The following is an 18,650-nucleotide window of genomic DNA, read 5'->3' on the forward strand; positions in this document are numbered from 1 at the left end:
GTACAGCTTGACACCTCTCTCTCCCTCAGCGCACATATGGGTGTACCGTGGAGGAACCATGTAAAGGAGAGAGAGAGAGAGAGGAAAGGCTCAGAGATTGCCCAACCATGGCGACCAGGTGCCACAGGTTGGGTGATGCTTCCCAGCCTCACCAAAGCATCGTTCCCCTCCAGGTGTCCAAGAAGTAGCAACTATGGTGACTAGGCTGCCTAGCTTAGCTGGCCAGCCACCAACAGAAACAAGCACCCAGAGTATTGTGGCCCATCACGAAAGTCAGGCATAGTTCAGAGCTCTGCCCGAGTGTGTATTGGGATCAGCAGTAGTCTGGGGCACAAGTGGAGGTTGTGTGTGGAACAAATTACTGCTGGCTCTTTTCTCTGTCAATAGAGTACTGCGGGGGCCAGCAGCCCACGAGGAGACTGTGGCCCGGGGGCACGAGCAGCTGACATCGTCACTGTGGGACTTTATTTTAAGCTTTGTAATAAACTATCATTTTACTTATTTTTTTAGTGTTCGGCTCCTTGTTTACCCAGTGTTGCTCTCTACCTGATCAAAAGAACCCTAAATCCTTAAAAATTAAATTCCTTGACGAAGGCAGCCAGAAGCACTACCTAGGGCAAAGTATCCAGAGTGAAGTGATACATGTAATCCATAAGAAGTTGTAATGTCCAATTTCAAGGAATCAAACTCCATAATAGTTGACTCACTGGTAGAAGCCACAAGGAACACATACATTGTCATTTGTGCTGTTGCTTTGGAGCCAAAGAGGGAAATGAAAGATCAATTTCTTGACGGCTGCTAAGGACAATCTTGCAATAACAGATCATACATGAAAGAGAAATAACAAGAAATCCAAGCATGGATACTCTAAAAGATTCCAAGCTTAAGGGAAAACATTTTGTAATTCAGTCATTTCAGATGCAGTCAAATCCATTAGGCTGCTTTGTTTACTGAAGGTTTTCACCTTTTTTTCCTGAAGCCACACAGAAATACAGACATGGCTGAAAATATTGGTACCCTTCCACCTTTTTTTAAAAAAAAACCTCAATTTTTTCTGTATTAACTTGAAACTGACAGAAGTAGTATAAGTATAGTATTCATCATTCTTTATTTCACATTGAATATAACTGAAACTTCACTTTTGATTTACAACTTAACATATTATTTAATACAATAAAAAAATGAAAATGGCATGGCCAAAAATATTGGTACCCTTAACTTAATATTTTGTAGCACAGCCTTTGGAGGCAATAACTGCAATCAATCACTTTCTGTAACTCTGAGTAAGGTTTCTGCACTTCTCCACTGGTAGTTCAGCCTACTCTTCTTGAGGAAACTGCCCCAGTTCTCTCAGGTTTTATGGGTGCCATCTCCCAACTGAAAGTTTCAGCTCTTTCCACAGATGTTCAATGGGATTCAGATCAGGACTCATAGCAGTCTACTGCGGAACAGTCCAACATTTTGTTCTCATCCACTATCGGGTGCTTTTTGATGTATGTTTGGGGTCATTATCCTGCTGAAAGACCCATGACCTGTGACTAAGACACAGCTTTCTGACATTAGGCTGTATATTTCACTCCAAAATGCCTTGATAGTCTTCTGATTTCATTGTGCCCTGCACAGATTCAAGGCACCCAATGCCTGAGGCTGCAAAGCAACTGCAAACCATCACTGAGCCTCCTCCATGTTTCACGGTAGGCACAGTGTTCTTTTCTTTGAAGGATTCACTTTTTCTTCTGTAAATATAGGGTTGGTGTGATTTACCAAAAAGCTCTAATTTTGTTTCATCTGTTCAAAGCACACTTTCCTAGATGGACTGTGGCTTGTCAACATGCATTTTGGCAAATCGGAAGTCCAGTCTGGCTTTTTTGTGTCTCCTTGTTAGTAGTGGGGTCTTCCTGGGTCTTCTACCATGGAGACCATTTTCATTCAGACAGCGACGGATGGTGTGACCTCAAACTATTGTACCTTGAACTTGTAGATCAGCTTGGATCTGTATTGAAGTTTTCCTTGGTTCTTTCTTGACCATTTGAGCAATCCTTCTGTTAAATCTTGCGACCAGGTCCAGAGATGTTGGCTACAGTTCCACGGGCCTTAAACTTCTTAATAATATTGGCAACAGTGGTCACAGGAACATAAAGCTCTTTGGAGATTTTCTTGTAACCCTCATGTTGACCATGCATGGCTATTACCTTTTTTCTAATGTCTTCAGACCACTCTCTAGTTTTCTTTCTGTTTTCATGTTCAATGTGATGCACACAGTGAGAGTGAGTAATTTTATCCCTTTAAACTGGCTGCATGAGTGATTATAAAACACCAGGTGAAAACACCAAGTGAAAACAACTGTGACAGGGTACCAATAATTTTGTCAAGGCTATTTTAGAATGTCTTTGCAGAATAAACATGAATTCAGTTATTTAACTTTTTTGTTTTGTTCCACTGCAAACCAAACATAGACATTCATTGATAATAAAAAATCTTTTAATTTCAACACTGTTCTGGGGCGAATGGTGCATTATTTTAATAAAATGTAAGGGTACCAATAATTTTGGCCACATCTGGAGATTATATTGACAAAACATGTCAACCTCACTTAGAAGCCATGTGGGTAGGTAGGATAGTTTGGAGGATCAAACCAGGGGTGCTTTTCTGGAGATGTGGCAGACTATCACTGCCAAAGTGGAAGGTCAAGCCTTAAGGCAACAGATGGGGTCCTATTATATGCTCTATAATATGATGTGACACAATGACCATCACAAACCGAGTGAAGAAGCTTCTCCAGTCTGCATATGTACAGGTAAACATTGCAAACATATGAATGAGAAACGCCCCTAAAACACAGGAAAACTGATGAATCTAACATTGACGCTCATTAATGTTGTTTTTGACCAGTTGAAGAAGTACAGCGCTGATTTAGAGAAGACACAGTGCAATTCAAGACATTGATGGACAAGAATTGGCTCAGGGAATAAATGTGCTACAGGTGCAGAACTTAAATCACTGGTCTTGAGATACTGTCATTTGTCAGTGGAAATCAGTTGCAAGCATTGTACCCAGGCCTCGAGATCACATTAATTATTGAACTTACTCTGGAGCTGATCTATGTTATTCCAGACTTCTTTTCCAAGCTTTCCAAGACCTACTCAACCTCTGTTCATCAACGACACAGCAGCACTTAAGTGGACCAGCTGTTGAAGAGTGCACTTCTAACAGCCAGGTTGATATGTTTAACAAACTGCATGTCACCAAGTCTCCATAGTCATATTTAAATCATGAGAGAATAAGGTGTTATTTATGGAGACTGTAGTGCATTTTGTGTTAACATGTACATATTTTATGTATGCCCTTTTTATTTCAGGGTTGAGTAAGACTGATGGAGCTGACTACTTCATTCATTCATTCATTACTGGTAAATGAAATGCACTAGTACTTGTATTAGCACAGCACTCTGCTTCACTTATGACTTTTTCAACAAAGCTGTGCATTATGTTTATTTTTGGCTGTTAGAGAAATATCTGCTTCATAATTGCTTGGTTGCAACATGGTCAGGGTTAGCTTTCATAAAGATACTGATTGTCAACAGCTTCAATCAAAAAACAAATATTCAAAGACCCACCAGACCTTAATATAGAGTGATGTGTGCTCAGTGAAATATTCAGTGCTAACGACATACATCATTTTGTGTTTCATCTGAGCTACTATTTGGGCCTAAAGTGATGTTTGTCACCTGGCCCATTCATTTCTCAATTGAAAAAAAATATAAAATTACAAAATAAAATCAAAATACCAGCCAAGTCATCCTCTGAAGACCTCATATTTTGGATCATTCCTTTGTGTTAAGTTATAAGTCTGGTACATTTTATAGATCATGATAAATTTAAATGGGCTTCTCAAACAGGGGCTATTTACCTTAACAGCAGAGAGAACCAGGTACTTATTTGGAAAGAAAAGCGTTATATTTGCGATAGACTTTTATTCTATCAAATAGCCTAAATCATATTTTAGTAAGATGCCTCACTGTTTTTTGTTTTGCTCCTGTTTTAATTTGCTGTTAATGCAAGCTCAACACTTTCTCCATGTTGACGTGTTGTCTTGATAAATTCAACATAATGTACATTTCAGTAGTCAGCACTTATTCCATCAGTACAACAGAGTCACGTCATTCGACCACTCTGCTGTTTCCAGTTTCCCTTCTGAACAAAAATACCATTTTCACGCACAAATTAACAGCAGAAAATTCTACTTTGCCATTCTTAAAATGAGTGTTAAGGTCAATGAAACTCAACTCCTGCATATTAAAAAACTTTTAGCAGCTCAAATGGCAAAATCTCTCCCTTTTCTTTAAGGCAATATGAAATATCTGCAGTAAGTGTTGAGTTTCTGACTGATTTGTATCAAAAGCAAACTCTGGAATTATTGCTGTGGAAATGAACATTATGGTGAATTTACCATCTCAGCTATCATAGTAGCAGTTATTGCAATCCCCTGAATGTTGTTGCTTTAATTTGTTCATGCTGGTCACAGCAATTAATTGAGACCTGGTCATTATCTGCATCGGATTTCCCTGGAGAATTTTCTCAGTAATGATGGAAACACATTTCATTGTACAACAAGTTTGTTGTAGCCTGGACATCATATTCTTAAATAACATCACATCATTTTGTATAAATATGATTGTCAGTGTTTCCGGAAATGTCAATCCCATGCCAAAAACACAGTTTTTGTACCATTTCCATGTATTTACTGCATGTGTATCTGTGCTGAGGGACCTCTCCTCTGTTGCTCTGTGAGGATTTTTTCATTTTTTTCCCATATTTTCTGTTTTCCTTATTTGAATTGGGGGTCTAAGGATAGAGGATATTGTATGCTGTACAAATTGTAAAGACCCCTGATGCAAATTTGTGACATTGGGCTTATATATATATATAAATTGACTTGATCTACTTCTGTTATTAGTTTAAACTTTTGATGTAATGCACATTTTCTTTTTCAAAATAACTATAAGGCTATTTGAATATGAAGAAACATTTGATGTGAATGCCTGCTTTCAAAATTTACTTTATGATACAATTTAAGTTCACTCTTAGACTTCTAAAGGTGTCAAAAATGATATTACAGATCAATACTCCAACTGATCTGGGAAATCTGTGAGGTTTTTGGTGAACACTATGTACTTTCAACATTCTCATAATTAATAAACACACACAACTTACACAACTGATTTGATCAATTCAAACCACTAAGTTTTCTGACTCAATACAGGTCAAAGGTCAACACCTAGAATGTCAAGGGTTTAAAAAAGTATGAAAGTATGAAGTAAGAAAAACACAGCGAGGTGCAGACCAGTGTAAGCATCAATTCAAATCCATCAAAATTAAAACATGTCACACTTTATAAAAGCACAAAATGATAAGAGAAATGTTGATATTTCTCTCATAGGTTTTGTATCAGTTAAGAGTAATAACATTTTTTATATAGAAATTTTGAAGAAGGGGTTGATTATGATGTTTGATTGTGAAGGCAAGAGAGACGAATAAATCATGGTGCACTGAGGAAGAGTTTTGCATCTTTTCAGTTTGATGGACTTATAAATGCATCAGAACCAATAAATAATATCAGGGACAATTTAATGAACTCTTTGGAGCCTCTTCACCCACTACTTTACTTCACTGTATGTTGACTGAAAGTGAGATACACCAGTCAGTTTATGTGCAAGCCTTGCTTAAAGTCTCAGGTAAAAGGTTGTTGTTTGTACTGTTTGTTTAATTTGAACATAAAAATTAAATAGAGTACGTCATCCAGTGACCCCACACACAGCGTCTCCACAAAAACAGTAACATCAGTGTTTACATAGACCATATCAATGTAGATTGTTTTGAATATGAACATCTGTGCACTCTCAATCAACTTGTGTTACTGGTGCCACACTTTACTCTTGGTATCTTTTTTTTTTTCAGTTTTATTGCTGTTTTTATGTGTGCCCCTTTTCAATTCAATCTGTTCGGCTCATTCCCTCCACATTGGCCACATAGTTTCTCTACCTTCGATTTGCTCAGCTCAATCACTTCAGCACTGATGGCAATCATCAGGGTGCTCATTTTAACAAGCGAGGAGCTACACTAGCTGCAAATGGCTTTGGATGAGAAGCAGCTTTTAAAGGTACAGGCTTCAGCTTAGTCACAGTCACTGAGGGGAACTCAGCGCTCATGTTTGCCATGTGAGGTAAAAAGCTCTTCCTGATACCCTCATTAATATGGAAATTTAAGCCCGTAAGTGCATCCTTTCATCATTACAGAGTCATCAAGCTCCTTTTTTACACATTTTGTTAACGGAGCGTGAAAATGACAAGATAAAGAGAAACACATTTAAAAAAAAAAAAAAAAATCCATGTTTCTTTACTGTTTACATAGACAGACTGGAGTTGGGTATCCTAAAATGAACTTGACCCACAGTAAACAGTTAGATCAGAAAGTACCTTTAAAGTCTGCTGCTCTCAGACTGACTCGAGGGAGAAAGACAAAAGAAAACTGCTGATGAGATTTCTAAATGTTTAGTCACAAATGCTTCGAATCAGGGATGTGGCTAAATTAATTTCTGTGTTTCAACAATGTGGTACCCCACACTTATAAAAATAATAAAAAAAAGTAACTAGCCAGAGAGATGTGCACTGTGCTTCACCTCATGTTTATTTCTTCTTCTCCTCTCCACATTGCAACATAGTTGTACAAAACACTGCCATGTCCTATAGTGCCCTCAGGCTGTTTCTCACTGCAACAACATGACACAACATTCCCTCACCCCCGCCCCCCCAAACCACCACCAGCACCGCTTTTTTTTTTTTTTTTTTTGAAGGAATTGCTTCTTATGTAAGTAGAATGAAGCATTTTTGTTTGAAACAACATCCTGTAGTAGTAACAAGTGTCAAATAACTGGGTATCAGAAAGAAACAACGCCTGTATGTAAAACTAGCATTCACATTCACATTTGGAATACATGAGATGATTGAATGAGCTTCTGTTATTGTTTCCTAACTCAGTCCTCAGAACAGCATGATTTATTTATTTAACTTTTATTTAGCTTTTGTTTTTTTCAGATAACAGTATTAGTACATTTAGTTTCAGTTAGACAGTCCGTAGGTCCTGTTTGTAATCTCTTTTCCTTACAAAACCTGTCGACCACTGAGGTGGGTTTCTGTCTCTCAGGCTCCATCTTGGGCCTAGTTCATGAAGGCTCTGCCTTGGGCCTGGTTCATGTGCATTATTAAGCATATTCACAGACAAAGTGAACCTGTCAATCAAAGTCTCATTGCCCTTACTGGTGCATTCTAGAGCCTGCTTTGGGACATCCGCAAATTTTGATGCATTCAACTTCCACTTCTGACCGTCGCTGATCAGGTACTTGGTTCCCCTTTCTTAACGACTGTCAGAGGTTCTGTGAATATGGATGATCCCTTATGGACATGCTCAGGTCTCCGACACGTATACAGTCATTCACCTGGGACATGGGCACTCCTACCCCATTCTTTCTGTCTGTGTATTCCTTGCTCCTCTGTTGCTTGTGTCTCACTATCTCTTTCACTTGCTTGTGTGATTTAGTATTGTGTGAGACAGGAAGGAAATTCAGTTTTGTGCGCATCCTCCTATTTCTCAGCAACTCGAATGGAGTAGCTCCTGTTATAGAATGTGTTGTTGCACGATAGTTCTGTAAGAACTCTATTATTGCTTGTTTCCATGGTCTGTGCATTCTCTCAGCAGTCTGTAGGCACTCTTTTAGCACCCTGTTGAATCTCTCGATGGCTCCATTTGCTCTAATAGTAGACACTGGAGCGCAAGTGCTTCATATCTCTCTCTCTCTCTCTCTCTCTCTCTCTCTCTCTCAGAAAGTTGGCAAATGCGTGGCAGGTAAACTGACATTCATTGTCAGAGACCAGGTAGGAAGGGTTTCCTTAACAAATGAACACTGAAGCTTAAAAGCGAATAATCACCTCTGTAGTGACAGTCCCATGTAGCATACTCAAAGGGCCCTGTTATGTCAATGGCCACCTTTTCCTATGGTCCATCTGGCAGTTCCACTGGCATAAGTGGTGCAGGTGCAGTCTTTGCTGTCTTATTATTGTATTGACATGATACACATGAGGCTATCATAGTCTGTACATGTTTATCTATTTGTGGCCACCAATATAGCTCACGCAATCTCTACTTAGTACACACCGCACAATTCCCTGGTGCCCCTCATGTGCTAAGTCTACCAGTGGAATCTTGGACAGGCACTCGGCTGTCACTTTTTTTCCCCCAGGACAGTAACATCATACGTAAAGCAAAGTAGTTGTGCTGACCATCTTGCAATGCACAGTCCTGTACGACCAGTACCCTTGGATGTGAGGAGGGTTGTAAGTGCTTAATGGTCTGTACATAGCACAAAGTCCCCACAGATAGGTTCTCCACCTTCCTACTGCTCAAACACATGCAAGTGCTTCACATTCAACAGTCGAATACTTTCTTCCAGCAGGAGAAAGTGTCCTGGATGCAAAAGCTATGATCCTCTCTGTGTTGTCTGCGTGAAGTTGGGCAAGTACACCCCCCAATCCGTAGTCAGAGGTTTCAATAGTCACATAAGTAGGCAACTCAGGGTCACACAGTGCTAGAGCAGGGCTCTCAGTTATTAGTCACTTAATCTCAGTAAAACTGGACTCAGCCTCAGTAGTCTATTTGAACTTCTGTTCTGCAGGGAGGATGTGTCATGTGCAGGTGCATTGACGACTGCACTGACCCACTCTTGGTCAGGGTGAAGTCCATCTTTGTATATGGTATGGCCTGGGAAAAGCAGAGAGGTCTGACTGAACTTATACTTGTGCATGTTCAGTTTGAGTCCCACTTCCTTCAGCATCCTCCATAGGTTGGCATCATGATCCTGCTGGGTGACACCATATTATATCCCATCATCAAAGTAGGGCTGTGCCCCTGGTAGGTCTGCCAGTATGGTCATCATCATTTTTTGAAAGGCTGATGGTGCCGAGGCGATGCCAAATGGAAATCGGCAGAAACGGAAAAGACCATCCTTAGTGATAAATGCAGTTAAGTCACGGCTGTCTGGATGTAGTAGCATCTGGTGATAGGCAGAGGCTTGGTCAATGGTAGAAAAGACTGTAGCTCCTTGCAGTTCAATGAACAGCTCTTCCACGTGTGGTAAAGGATGGCAATCACTGACAATTGACTTAACTTTTATTCAATGTAAAATATAGAATGATGGATACCATATACTTCTGTCAGTCTCAACTTAATATTGAGAAAATTTTGTTTTTTTTAAAAAAGGCGGAAGGATACCAATATTTTCGGCCATGTCTTTATATACTTATGACTACACTGCAATGTGTTATAAACCATTAAATATTTACATGCTGCTTATGAATGCTAAATTGGGGGAATTAACATAAAATGTTACTGTTTTTCCTTTGTTTTACCTGTGTGTGAGATGTCTGCTGGTGTTAAATGGAATTTAGTTTGTGCAACTAAAAACCTCAAAACAATTACATTTGGAAAAAAAACCCTCAATATCAGTGTGTCTCATCAGTAACAACCTTTACTTTGGATAAGAACTCACAGATTTAGTTTTAAAAGGGACCATTTCTTTGGTGGAAAGTATTACCATATTTTGCAACAATGATAGCCCATTTATTTTGCACTGTTATCATCAGTGGAAAGGTGTTAAATATAAAGTGAGGTCAAATGTAACAGCTAATTTCAAACCATCACTGATGTGGTTTAGTGTAAAACTTTGCAGTCACTTGAAGTTTCATTCCAACTGCAGCAGAGCTACATGTAAACTCACATATGGAAAACAGAGCATTCTCCCTCCTGACTTTGTCACTTCCAGCTTTTCTCCTGTCCCTCCCATGTCTCACTACGCCTCCTGTGGGGAAGATAAGAGATTAGATTATCTGTAGATTGCACCATAATTACCTGTGGATTTGGAGATTACAAAGTGGACATCTCTTGATCGGCAGACACTTTATCAGAGGATTATCAAGAGGCAATCAAACAAAGGCCCGTCTCTCAGGGGAGAGATCAAATTGAAATGAAAAATGCAAAACCGAGAAAGAGACAATTTACCTTGGCTTCTCTTTTTCAGGGCAAATAGTGAGATAAGTTTGAGCTCTCAAAACTTGATCAAAACTTAAATATTTCTGAAAAGAATATATATTGTTTTTTCTTTTGAATGTAATTTTCATAAAGAAAAAAGTTATCAAGGCACAAGCTCAAATATCAAACTCAGTCAATGACCAAATGAATCAAATGCTCACCCAATTCTATAAGAAGCACAATCGACTCATCATCCTTCTACAATTCAGTACATCATTGTTCTCCAGAAACTGTAGAAAGTGTCCCAATTTTTACAATATGTATCATGTTTATATTTTGAATATCTTTAGTTTCCTCAAATAACATGAATCCAGTCACAATATATACAACAGTTCCTAGGCTGGATCCAGGGCAGCTGCCCTTGATCCCCAGAGGCCCCAAAAGTCTTCGATTCACTACATGTCAGGGGGATTTTGGATCTGCAAATGTGATATTTTTTGTTGCTGTTGTTTTTTGTTTATTGTTTTTTACTAAAGTAACTACCCAACCTGATCTTGTGGTCCTGTATTGTACAGTAGAGGGACCCTGGGGTCAAAATATAGTTTTAAGATCTTTATTATTTTAGTATGTATCATCATTTTAGTATGCCAGCAAAATGCTCCCCACAGCATAACAGAGCCACTGGATCCCCTCACTGTAGGGATCAAGCATTCAGACCTGTACCAGTTTTTCCTTTAATTTGTCACCCGTCTCTATCTATGTATACGTTTGTATATATCTACATATATATGTAAATATTAGGGGTGTGCCCAAATACAAATAGTTATTCTGCGAAGCACAAATAGTGGTTTTTACAAACCTTTTTGTACAAATATTTTAAAAATGATTTGCTTTCGGGAAGAAAAAAAAAAGTCAAATACCAGCGTGCAGGTTGGTTACATCACCATCTCAGTCTCTCTCCTCTGCTCCGTTGTTACGTCTATCAACAGGTCTCAACGAGGGGAGTCACATCCACCTGCTACATGACGCACATTTCCTAATTCGCACATCACTCCTGGAGTTGGGGGTGTTCACCAGAGATAAAGCTGAGCTACTGACACACGCAAAGTCTTACAAGGGACTCTCCATAACCTGTTGTTCCCCCTCTCCTTTCCACAAAGTTAGGTTGTAAAAAATAGTCAATAAATGAAAAGTGCAAAGCAAGAACCTCTTTTTAAGTTCTTCTACATGTTACACGCTCTGCTGACTCTGTGTTATGGGTGTATAAATAAGTAGAGGTCTGTCTGCATGGTTGCAATGCTCTTGGTTGAGTTCAGTAGTCAGCGCAGTTGTCTGTGATCTGGGAGACTAGAGTTTAAGACCTGGTGTGGGGACCTCCTTTGTAAGACTTAGTGTAACACTTTAATATCCTAAAATTAAAAGTGTAATAAAAATAAAAACTGGGTTTTTACACCTATTTCCATTTTTATTCAAATACAAATACAAATATAAATAATTTTGCTGCCTCAACAAATATAGATACAAATACAAAGACTGGGTCCTCTGCACATCCCTAGTAAATACATTTTTATTTAGTTTCCTCTCCCCACGTCTTAATATGTATATTTTGTTTGCAGTCTAAGGTATTGTGACTCCTGTGTAAATGAGGAAAAATACAAAATATTTTTTCACAAAAATATGGCAGGAAAAAAAACTGTCTGGGGCATTTATTATTGCAAACAAAGTATTAAAAAGATCTCTTTAAAAAATGAAAGATGATCATGAGGAGAGAGAAATAGATTGGAAAAAATAATATAATTTAATTTCATTTAAAATAATTTCACAACATTAACTTGTTCAATAAAAGAGATGGGCCATTTTGTTAATTAAAGGCTCATTAATTAGCATTGTTATTTATGTTATTATATCCCCATTTGCCCAGATGTAGTGTGCTCTATATACAATCATATTCTCTCTCTTGTTGAACATTATAGTAGGATGACAGACGGCGGATTGGTGTGAAATAATAACACTATGATAACTGTTTAATTCAACTTAAATTTGCATGAGAAGGGTGGAAGGAGAGCAGAGCTGCTGTCAGAGCGATTGTACTTAAATAACTTTCTCCCCATTAGAAAGGTGTGATGGGATCTCCCCATTATGAGCTATAAAGCCATGTCCCTTTAGGTTCTCTTATCCATTTATATGCAGATGATGTCCATCCTGTATCTCTGCCTGTCATAATTGGGCCTACAATCTGTAAAGAAGTGGAGTACACAGCCCTATTCTTATCACTCAGAGAGGAAGTGTGTTAGGAAGTGTGTGCACTGATGTGTAGCTACAGTATATATCCATGTGTGTGTGTCTGCATTTGAATACATTTGTGTGTGATTGTACCTCGCAAGGCTCTGCAGAGAGATACCGAGCGGCAAAGGAGAGCCTTCATCTCATAGGCTGGAATCACAAAGCAGGCACGTCTCAGATGTTAATTTGAAAATGAAGGATATCTCTCATGCTTTTTCTTCCCCACTCTTAGCCCACTCTTCAGATCTGGAGAGGGCTCTCCATATATCTGAGGAACGCTGGGGTTGGATTTATCTGTTAGTCCCCTGGAGGTTACCCTGTTTCACTTCTGTCCCTATTCTGCCACTATTGATCCATTATCACAAGTATCCATTTCATTTCCAGGATAGACGACTTGTTAATATGTGACCTTGTTTGCATCAAGGTTGTTGTGTCTTATCAGAGGCGAGAGAAAGAGACAGAGAATGCCAGCAGAGGACTCCTGCAATCTAGATTTTAATTTGCTTGAAATTGTTATCAAATTTCCTCCTTCCAGATTCAATATCACTTAAGCAAGTGCTTTCACAGGCCACTGTTGAAAATCAATAGGAGTTAGTCATCCCTACCAAAGGACATGCACAACACCTTGATACAGTCACACTGGCGCATGGTTAGAAAAGACACCTTTATTTACCGGGCTGAGGCTTTAAACAACATTTTTATGAAAAAAAGCTAGTCCAATCAGCCCCTGAGTTTGTTGCATTAAGAAGTAAGTGATGGCCTATGGGACAACAGTTATTCACACACATTTTCTACATGCTTGGTGTTCTGTATTATCATCATTTCTCATCACAAGCTTTCAACTATAACTCCCCCAGTTGGCATCTATAATGAATGGCAGTACAGAGTTAATAATATAAAATATGTCTTATAAGAGAAGTTAGAAATATTGACAGATACTGCACATTAATAAACACTTTAAATGTCCTTATATCTGCTTATAACTATATTAATGTGTACGTATCATTATAGATGATGCTTGAAAGGGGGGCTTAAAGTGTAGTGGACACTGTGTCTCCTCCAATACACATAAAGTAAGCAGCTGCTTCTTTTTACCAGACAGCAATGCAGGTGTCCCAACCATAGCCCATATATAAAGGTGGACATAACTAGGTGTGATGTCACCTGTTGGTTTCATTGGAGCTGGTTTGAAGCCCAGAGTTACAGCTCATAGTCAGCACCATCTTGTCCATTTGGAGCCAGGATCTTCCAAATAAGGAATGTAGGGTGTTGCCAACACTAGCTTACTGGGAACACCGTGTGGTGGACACTTGGGCTAACATTAGCAGGTGTGTTGCAGTTGCAGGTGTTATGGGTGTTGCGACACCCGCACTTTCACAGAAACATGATTCCATCCCCCTCACTTTTTCCTGAGGTAGTCATTGATGAAATGAAACTGAGTTCCCCATACATGAAAACTTGTTAGTCATGTTAAATTGATTTAACGGAAATCCAGCCAATCACAACCATTTGAGCAAGTCACTAGGCCAAGGAAGTATAAACAGTTGTAGTTCGGTAAAGTTCCATTTGTGCATTCAGAAACGGTGCTTCTTTCACTCACCACTCGCTGTGATAACAGATTAGGGAATAAAAGATCAGAGGTATGAAACAGCTATTTCACTAGTTAGTAATGTAGAATTTTCTTTTGTATCTTTGTCTTGTTATGTGATGTGTCAGCTCAGCTAACATTAGTCATTGAATATAAATTAAATAGGCTATCCTAAATGTAAGCCAGGTGGCAAATTTGGTTTGTAAAGTCACCTCTATTATGGTTTTAAAATAGTCATAGACAAAGGTGAGCATTCATATTTAAGATGTGTAACATCTATCTGTCTTATGGCAATGTGTTCCTGCCTAATGGTAGTTTTAACAACCAAATGGTAGTTTAATGTTTATTAGCATGCTAATCGCTAATTGTCAGCTAATCTCTAATTAGCCACTATGCTAGGCGGACTTTGGCAAGAACTTTGAAGTTCCCTCTGTGTCCAGAACGTGAACTCACATGGTTCATGCTGTTTAAATCTAAATGGCAAAGGAATATGTTGCTTTAGATGTCATAGTTTCACTTCTTGTTTTAAGGAGTAACTTATGTTTTGCATTTAATATAAGTTAGAATCAGCGATAGTTTGTATTGTGTATTAAACCTAGAGCACAGTAATGTTACAGTTTATTATTGAGCTTAAAATGGGCTCAGATGGTTGTAGCTGTGGCCTGTGAGAGCCAGTTGCTCACTCTCTGTGCTCATTAGTCTCAAATTGCAGTTTAAGGTACTTTTCACATTGGCTTCAGCCTCAAGACATGGTAGTTGCCACTTGGTCCCAAACAACAAATCGTCCCTCACTGGCTTCCCACCAGCCCAGACTTCTGATCACAGTTGATAGACCTTTTAACCCTGCACCAGCTGCATATCCTGCACTTATTAGATCCTGTTTAAAAAGTCTATACAAATCTGACCTTAACTTAGTAGACATACTAGACATAGTTAAACGGACATTTTAAGTGTTAATTAATGTGCAGTGTTAGAAAATAACTAACTTTTTCCATCACTAACTTCTTCCTAAATGTCCTGAATCCAAGTGGCTAACAGTAAAGAACTGTTGAGCATTAGGTCATGACATCATAGGATGCACTTTTGAATGTGGCTACACCGGCTTATTTTGGTCATGGCAGGGGTGCATCTCCTCCAACTCATGAACCTGCATCACCATAAATTCACAAAGAAATGCCTTATGTTGCCTTGTCCCCCTGTGTCTTAATAGTTGTATTTACCTGTGTTTTGAAAGGTTTTTTGGGGTGCCTCATGCACACTTACAGATGAATTTGTCCCCAAAACATGTGATGTTAGCATCACAAAGAGAGAGGAATTGCTACACCTTTTGGGCTTTGTTTTTCCACAGCATTGTCTAATTTCTGTCACAGTTGGCAGATGTATAGCATGTGCACAGTACATACAGCAGTGCCCTGTACACCTCCATCTTATACTTTCTCCTACCAGGAATGAATTATGCTGTGCCACATTACCTGTAATAAGAAAAAGTGCAAATCAAATAACAGTACTTATAAATGTAAATACAGTAGTTAATGTTTTTGGTTACTCTATACCTGTGGAAGACTGCGGTTGCGGTGGGAAGCTTCAGTGTCAGTGTGTTGAAATGAATGTGAAACAGGATGTCACTGGAAAAGCACAAGGATCCTTGCTAAACTTGCGCTGGATAAAGGTTAAGAATAATACAAATATGTTAACCCCTGTCCCCCATTAAAGCAGTCAGCTCTACACTTGACAAGATCTGAGATAATCTTATTGGAGAGCGGGACTTGTTACCCCTGGGCTAAAATCAAGCTTATTCCACCAGAATGTGACAGAGTGAAGCATGAGTTAGCCTGGAGCCAAGAGCCTGTTTCTAAGGATGTGTGAGTGTGTGTGTCTATCCCTCTGTCTGTTGCAAACGACAGTAATTAATTAAGACAAGCACAAAGACAAAAGCACTGACTTGTTCAAGATGCCACCCACACAAACAGGCTAATTACTATTACAGAGCACCAGTGTTGCCCCTAGCAATGTTTGGAAAGAGAAAAGAGAGGAAATGATGTTGCAGCGCTAAGGAGAAAAGAATGCTGAAGTCCAACCAGGAAGCAGAATGCTCAACCGGTCATGATATCATTACTACCTCCTGCCTTTTGCTTTTCAGTCCTCCTTGGTGGGCCTTATCTGTATTGAATGAAGCTATAGTTTCGTGGCATTTGACAACTATCCTTTTAAAGGTGGATCCATATTGGTAGAGGCAGTCGCCCACCATAAAAGAATTCAATCTCTGGCAGGAGCACTTCAGGATCACCATTAAACATTACTATTAAAGGATGGGAAGCTGGTGAGGGATCATGTTGTCTTTGTTGTATTAAACCAGATTTTAGCCCTTGACTTATTTCAGAATTGTGTTGAATTTCTGTCAATTGGTTGTCATTTTGGTGTGCAGTGTGAGAGGGGTCACAATGCTTGATTAACCGCCTGAATCATCAACAATCTGGTTCAGTCCTAACAATCAGTTGGATTTCTGCCAGGTCCAAAATATTGTTTGTCTGTCTGCATTTTAGCAGTTCCATGGTCCAGTTTCCTCCATGCCTGCCGTCAAAAGATCTGTTATAAACTGCAGTGAGCTTGTTTTAATATTACTGGTGTATATTTTACATATTGTGGCTAAAACGGTAGTCTGACTGGGATTGCTGTGATGTAAAATATCGCCTGCATCATATAGCCTCATTTTTTTTTTCCTCTTACTCTCCATTCATGGTAGAATGGACCCTTCACGGCAGACAAAGCAGGAAAAGCACAGTTGTAAATAATAACATTAATAATGGTTTCATTCCATTAACTGTCCCAGTAAGTCATGTCACTGAGTGAGCATGCACATCACCAGGGCACTGGAACTGGCTCACCTGAATGGAATGCAGTCATCATTAAGGTTATTAATTCCACCAGAATGTACTGAATGTATTAACAGAGTCCTAAAAAGAGCAATCTCCAGCCCACTGGCAACTGATTTTCAAGCATGGAGTCTGGATGTTTGTATTGCACATTTAGGCCTATGAGCAGGAAACATTTCACATGTAAGGTCCCAGCTGTAGTCGGTTTTATTTGAATGTATGTTTAGCCATGTTAGCTGTGTGGCTCCAGGGATGGAAGTGTAATTCGGGACACCACTTTGGTCCAGACTGAAATATTTTGATGAATATTGGCTGGATTGCTATGAAACTTTGGGCAGACAGTCATGGTTTTCAGAGGAATAATTTTAACGGTGTTGGCCATCCTCTGACTTTTATCTAGTGCCACCAGCAGATCAAAATTTTTCAATTATCCAGTGAAATATCTCAACATTGACTTGATGGATTGGCACAGAATTTTTTACAGACATGCATGGTTCCCAGTGGATCCTAAAAGACTTTGGTAATCCCCTTGCCAATGCCAAGTTTTACTACATTTTTATTTTTTTATTTTTTTTTTAGTTCAGATTAAAATGTCTAAGAAACTATAAAATTGCCACAGAATTTGGTACAGACATTCATGGTCTCCACAGGATGAATTCTAATAACTTAAGTGATCCTTGTGACTTGTGACTATGTGAACACAGTAAACCAAGTTTGTGACCCTGTTAAACATTTACCTGCTAAACATCAGCATGTGAGTATTGCTATTATAAGCACGTTAACATAGTGACATTAGCATTTAGTTTAAAGCACCGTTATGCCTCAGTACAGCTTCAATGAGCCTCTAGCATGGCTGTAGAATCTCAGTCTTTATATTTCTAAAAACACAGAAAAGCTCCAAATGTATCATATGTGTATCAGTGATGTAAATGTGTATATGCATAAAAACAAATTAAATCACATAAACTCTGAAATTTGTTATGTGCTTTCAAGTTCTTCAAGATCCAGTTCGTCTTCATGATAGCTTAGAATAGTGCATGTCATTTTTTGCTTTGACTAAAGCTATTTTTTTTCTTATTTACTTTTGATGGTGATAGATTACCAGAGATGCCTAATACTTTGACCTAATCAAGATGATTTTCCTTTTTGTTTGGGCTTCAAGTCTCTTTCTTCTAAAGAGCTTCTTTTGTTCTAATATTAATATATTTTTTCAGTGCTTCCTTTGTTTGAGTGACTTTGAATTAAATTCTACACTCTTTACTTTTCTGTAGGTTACCTCATGTTAGTTTGTGAAATGATTTGAACACACTGCTAATTAACATTCGACTTCACGTGATTCACCAGTGTAACCTTCTTGATAGGATGATTTCATTTCTTTAAATTTAATTTGTGGTTTTCATGTGGGGGTTCTCTCCTCATGTCCATCCCAATACTCACACAGTCATCATACACGCAGTCGGAAATACATCCTGCTGCAACTGTGTCACCATGTTGCCTCAGATTCTATTTTCCACCTCATCCGTCCCAGAAACTCGATGCCCCCCCACCCTCACCCCCCATCTACCTCCCTTTCCCAATTTCATAAATTGATGTTGTTGTGAGCCATGTCGGCAGGGTGGTGGACTGAGATTATGGCCCCTTCTCACCCCCTGCCTCCACTGTGACTGAGACCTGCTGCCACCACACTGAGCCACTCAACGGAATAGCTGCTAGAGCGCACACAGAAACTCCATGGTTATCCATATGGAAAAGTGGCCCTCAGCGAAAAAACAGGAACAGTACAGGGAATCATGTAGGGGTGTGTGTGTGTGTGTGCGTGCGTGCATC

At 39.1% G+C, this 18,650-nt stretch overlaps 1 protein-coding gene across 3 annotated transcripts in view; it reads right to left on the reverse strand.

Annotated features, from left to right (window-relative positions):
- Positions 1–9,632: 9,632 nt before the first annotated feature.
- LOC121906389 overlaps positions 9,633–18,650 on the reverse strand; it is a 28,307-nt gene continuing 19,289 nt past the window's right edge. For all 3 annotated transcript variants that reach the window (XM_042425240.1, XM_042425243.1, XM_042425244.1), the window contains exon 7: positions 9,633–9,909. In XM_042425240.1, the coding sequence (XP_042281174.1) occupies positions 9,749–9,909 (161 nt within the window). In that variant the 3' untranslated portion in view covers positions 9,633–9,748. The remainder of the gene's footprint in view (positions 9,910–18,650) is intronic.

This window comes from Thunnus maccoyii, chromosome 10 (assembly GCF_910596095.1).
Source record: "Thunnus maccoyii chromosome 10, fThuMac1.1, whole genome shotgun sequence".
NCBI classification, from domain to species: Eukaryota; Metazoa; Chordata; class Actinopteri; order Scombriformes; family Scombridae; genus Thunnus; species Thunnus maccoyii.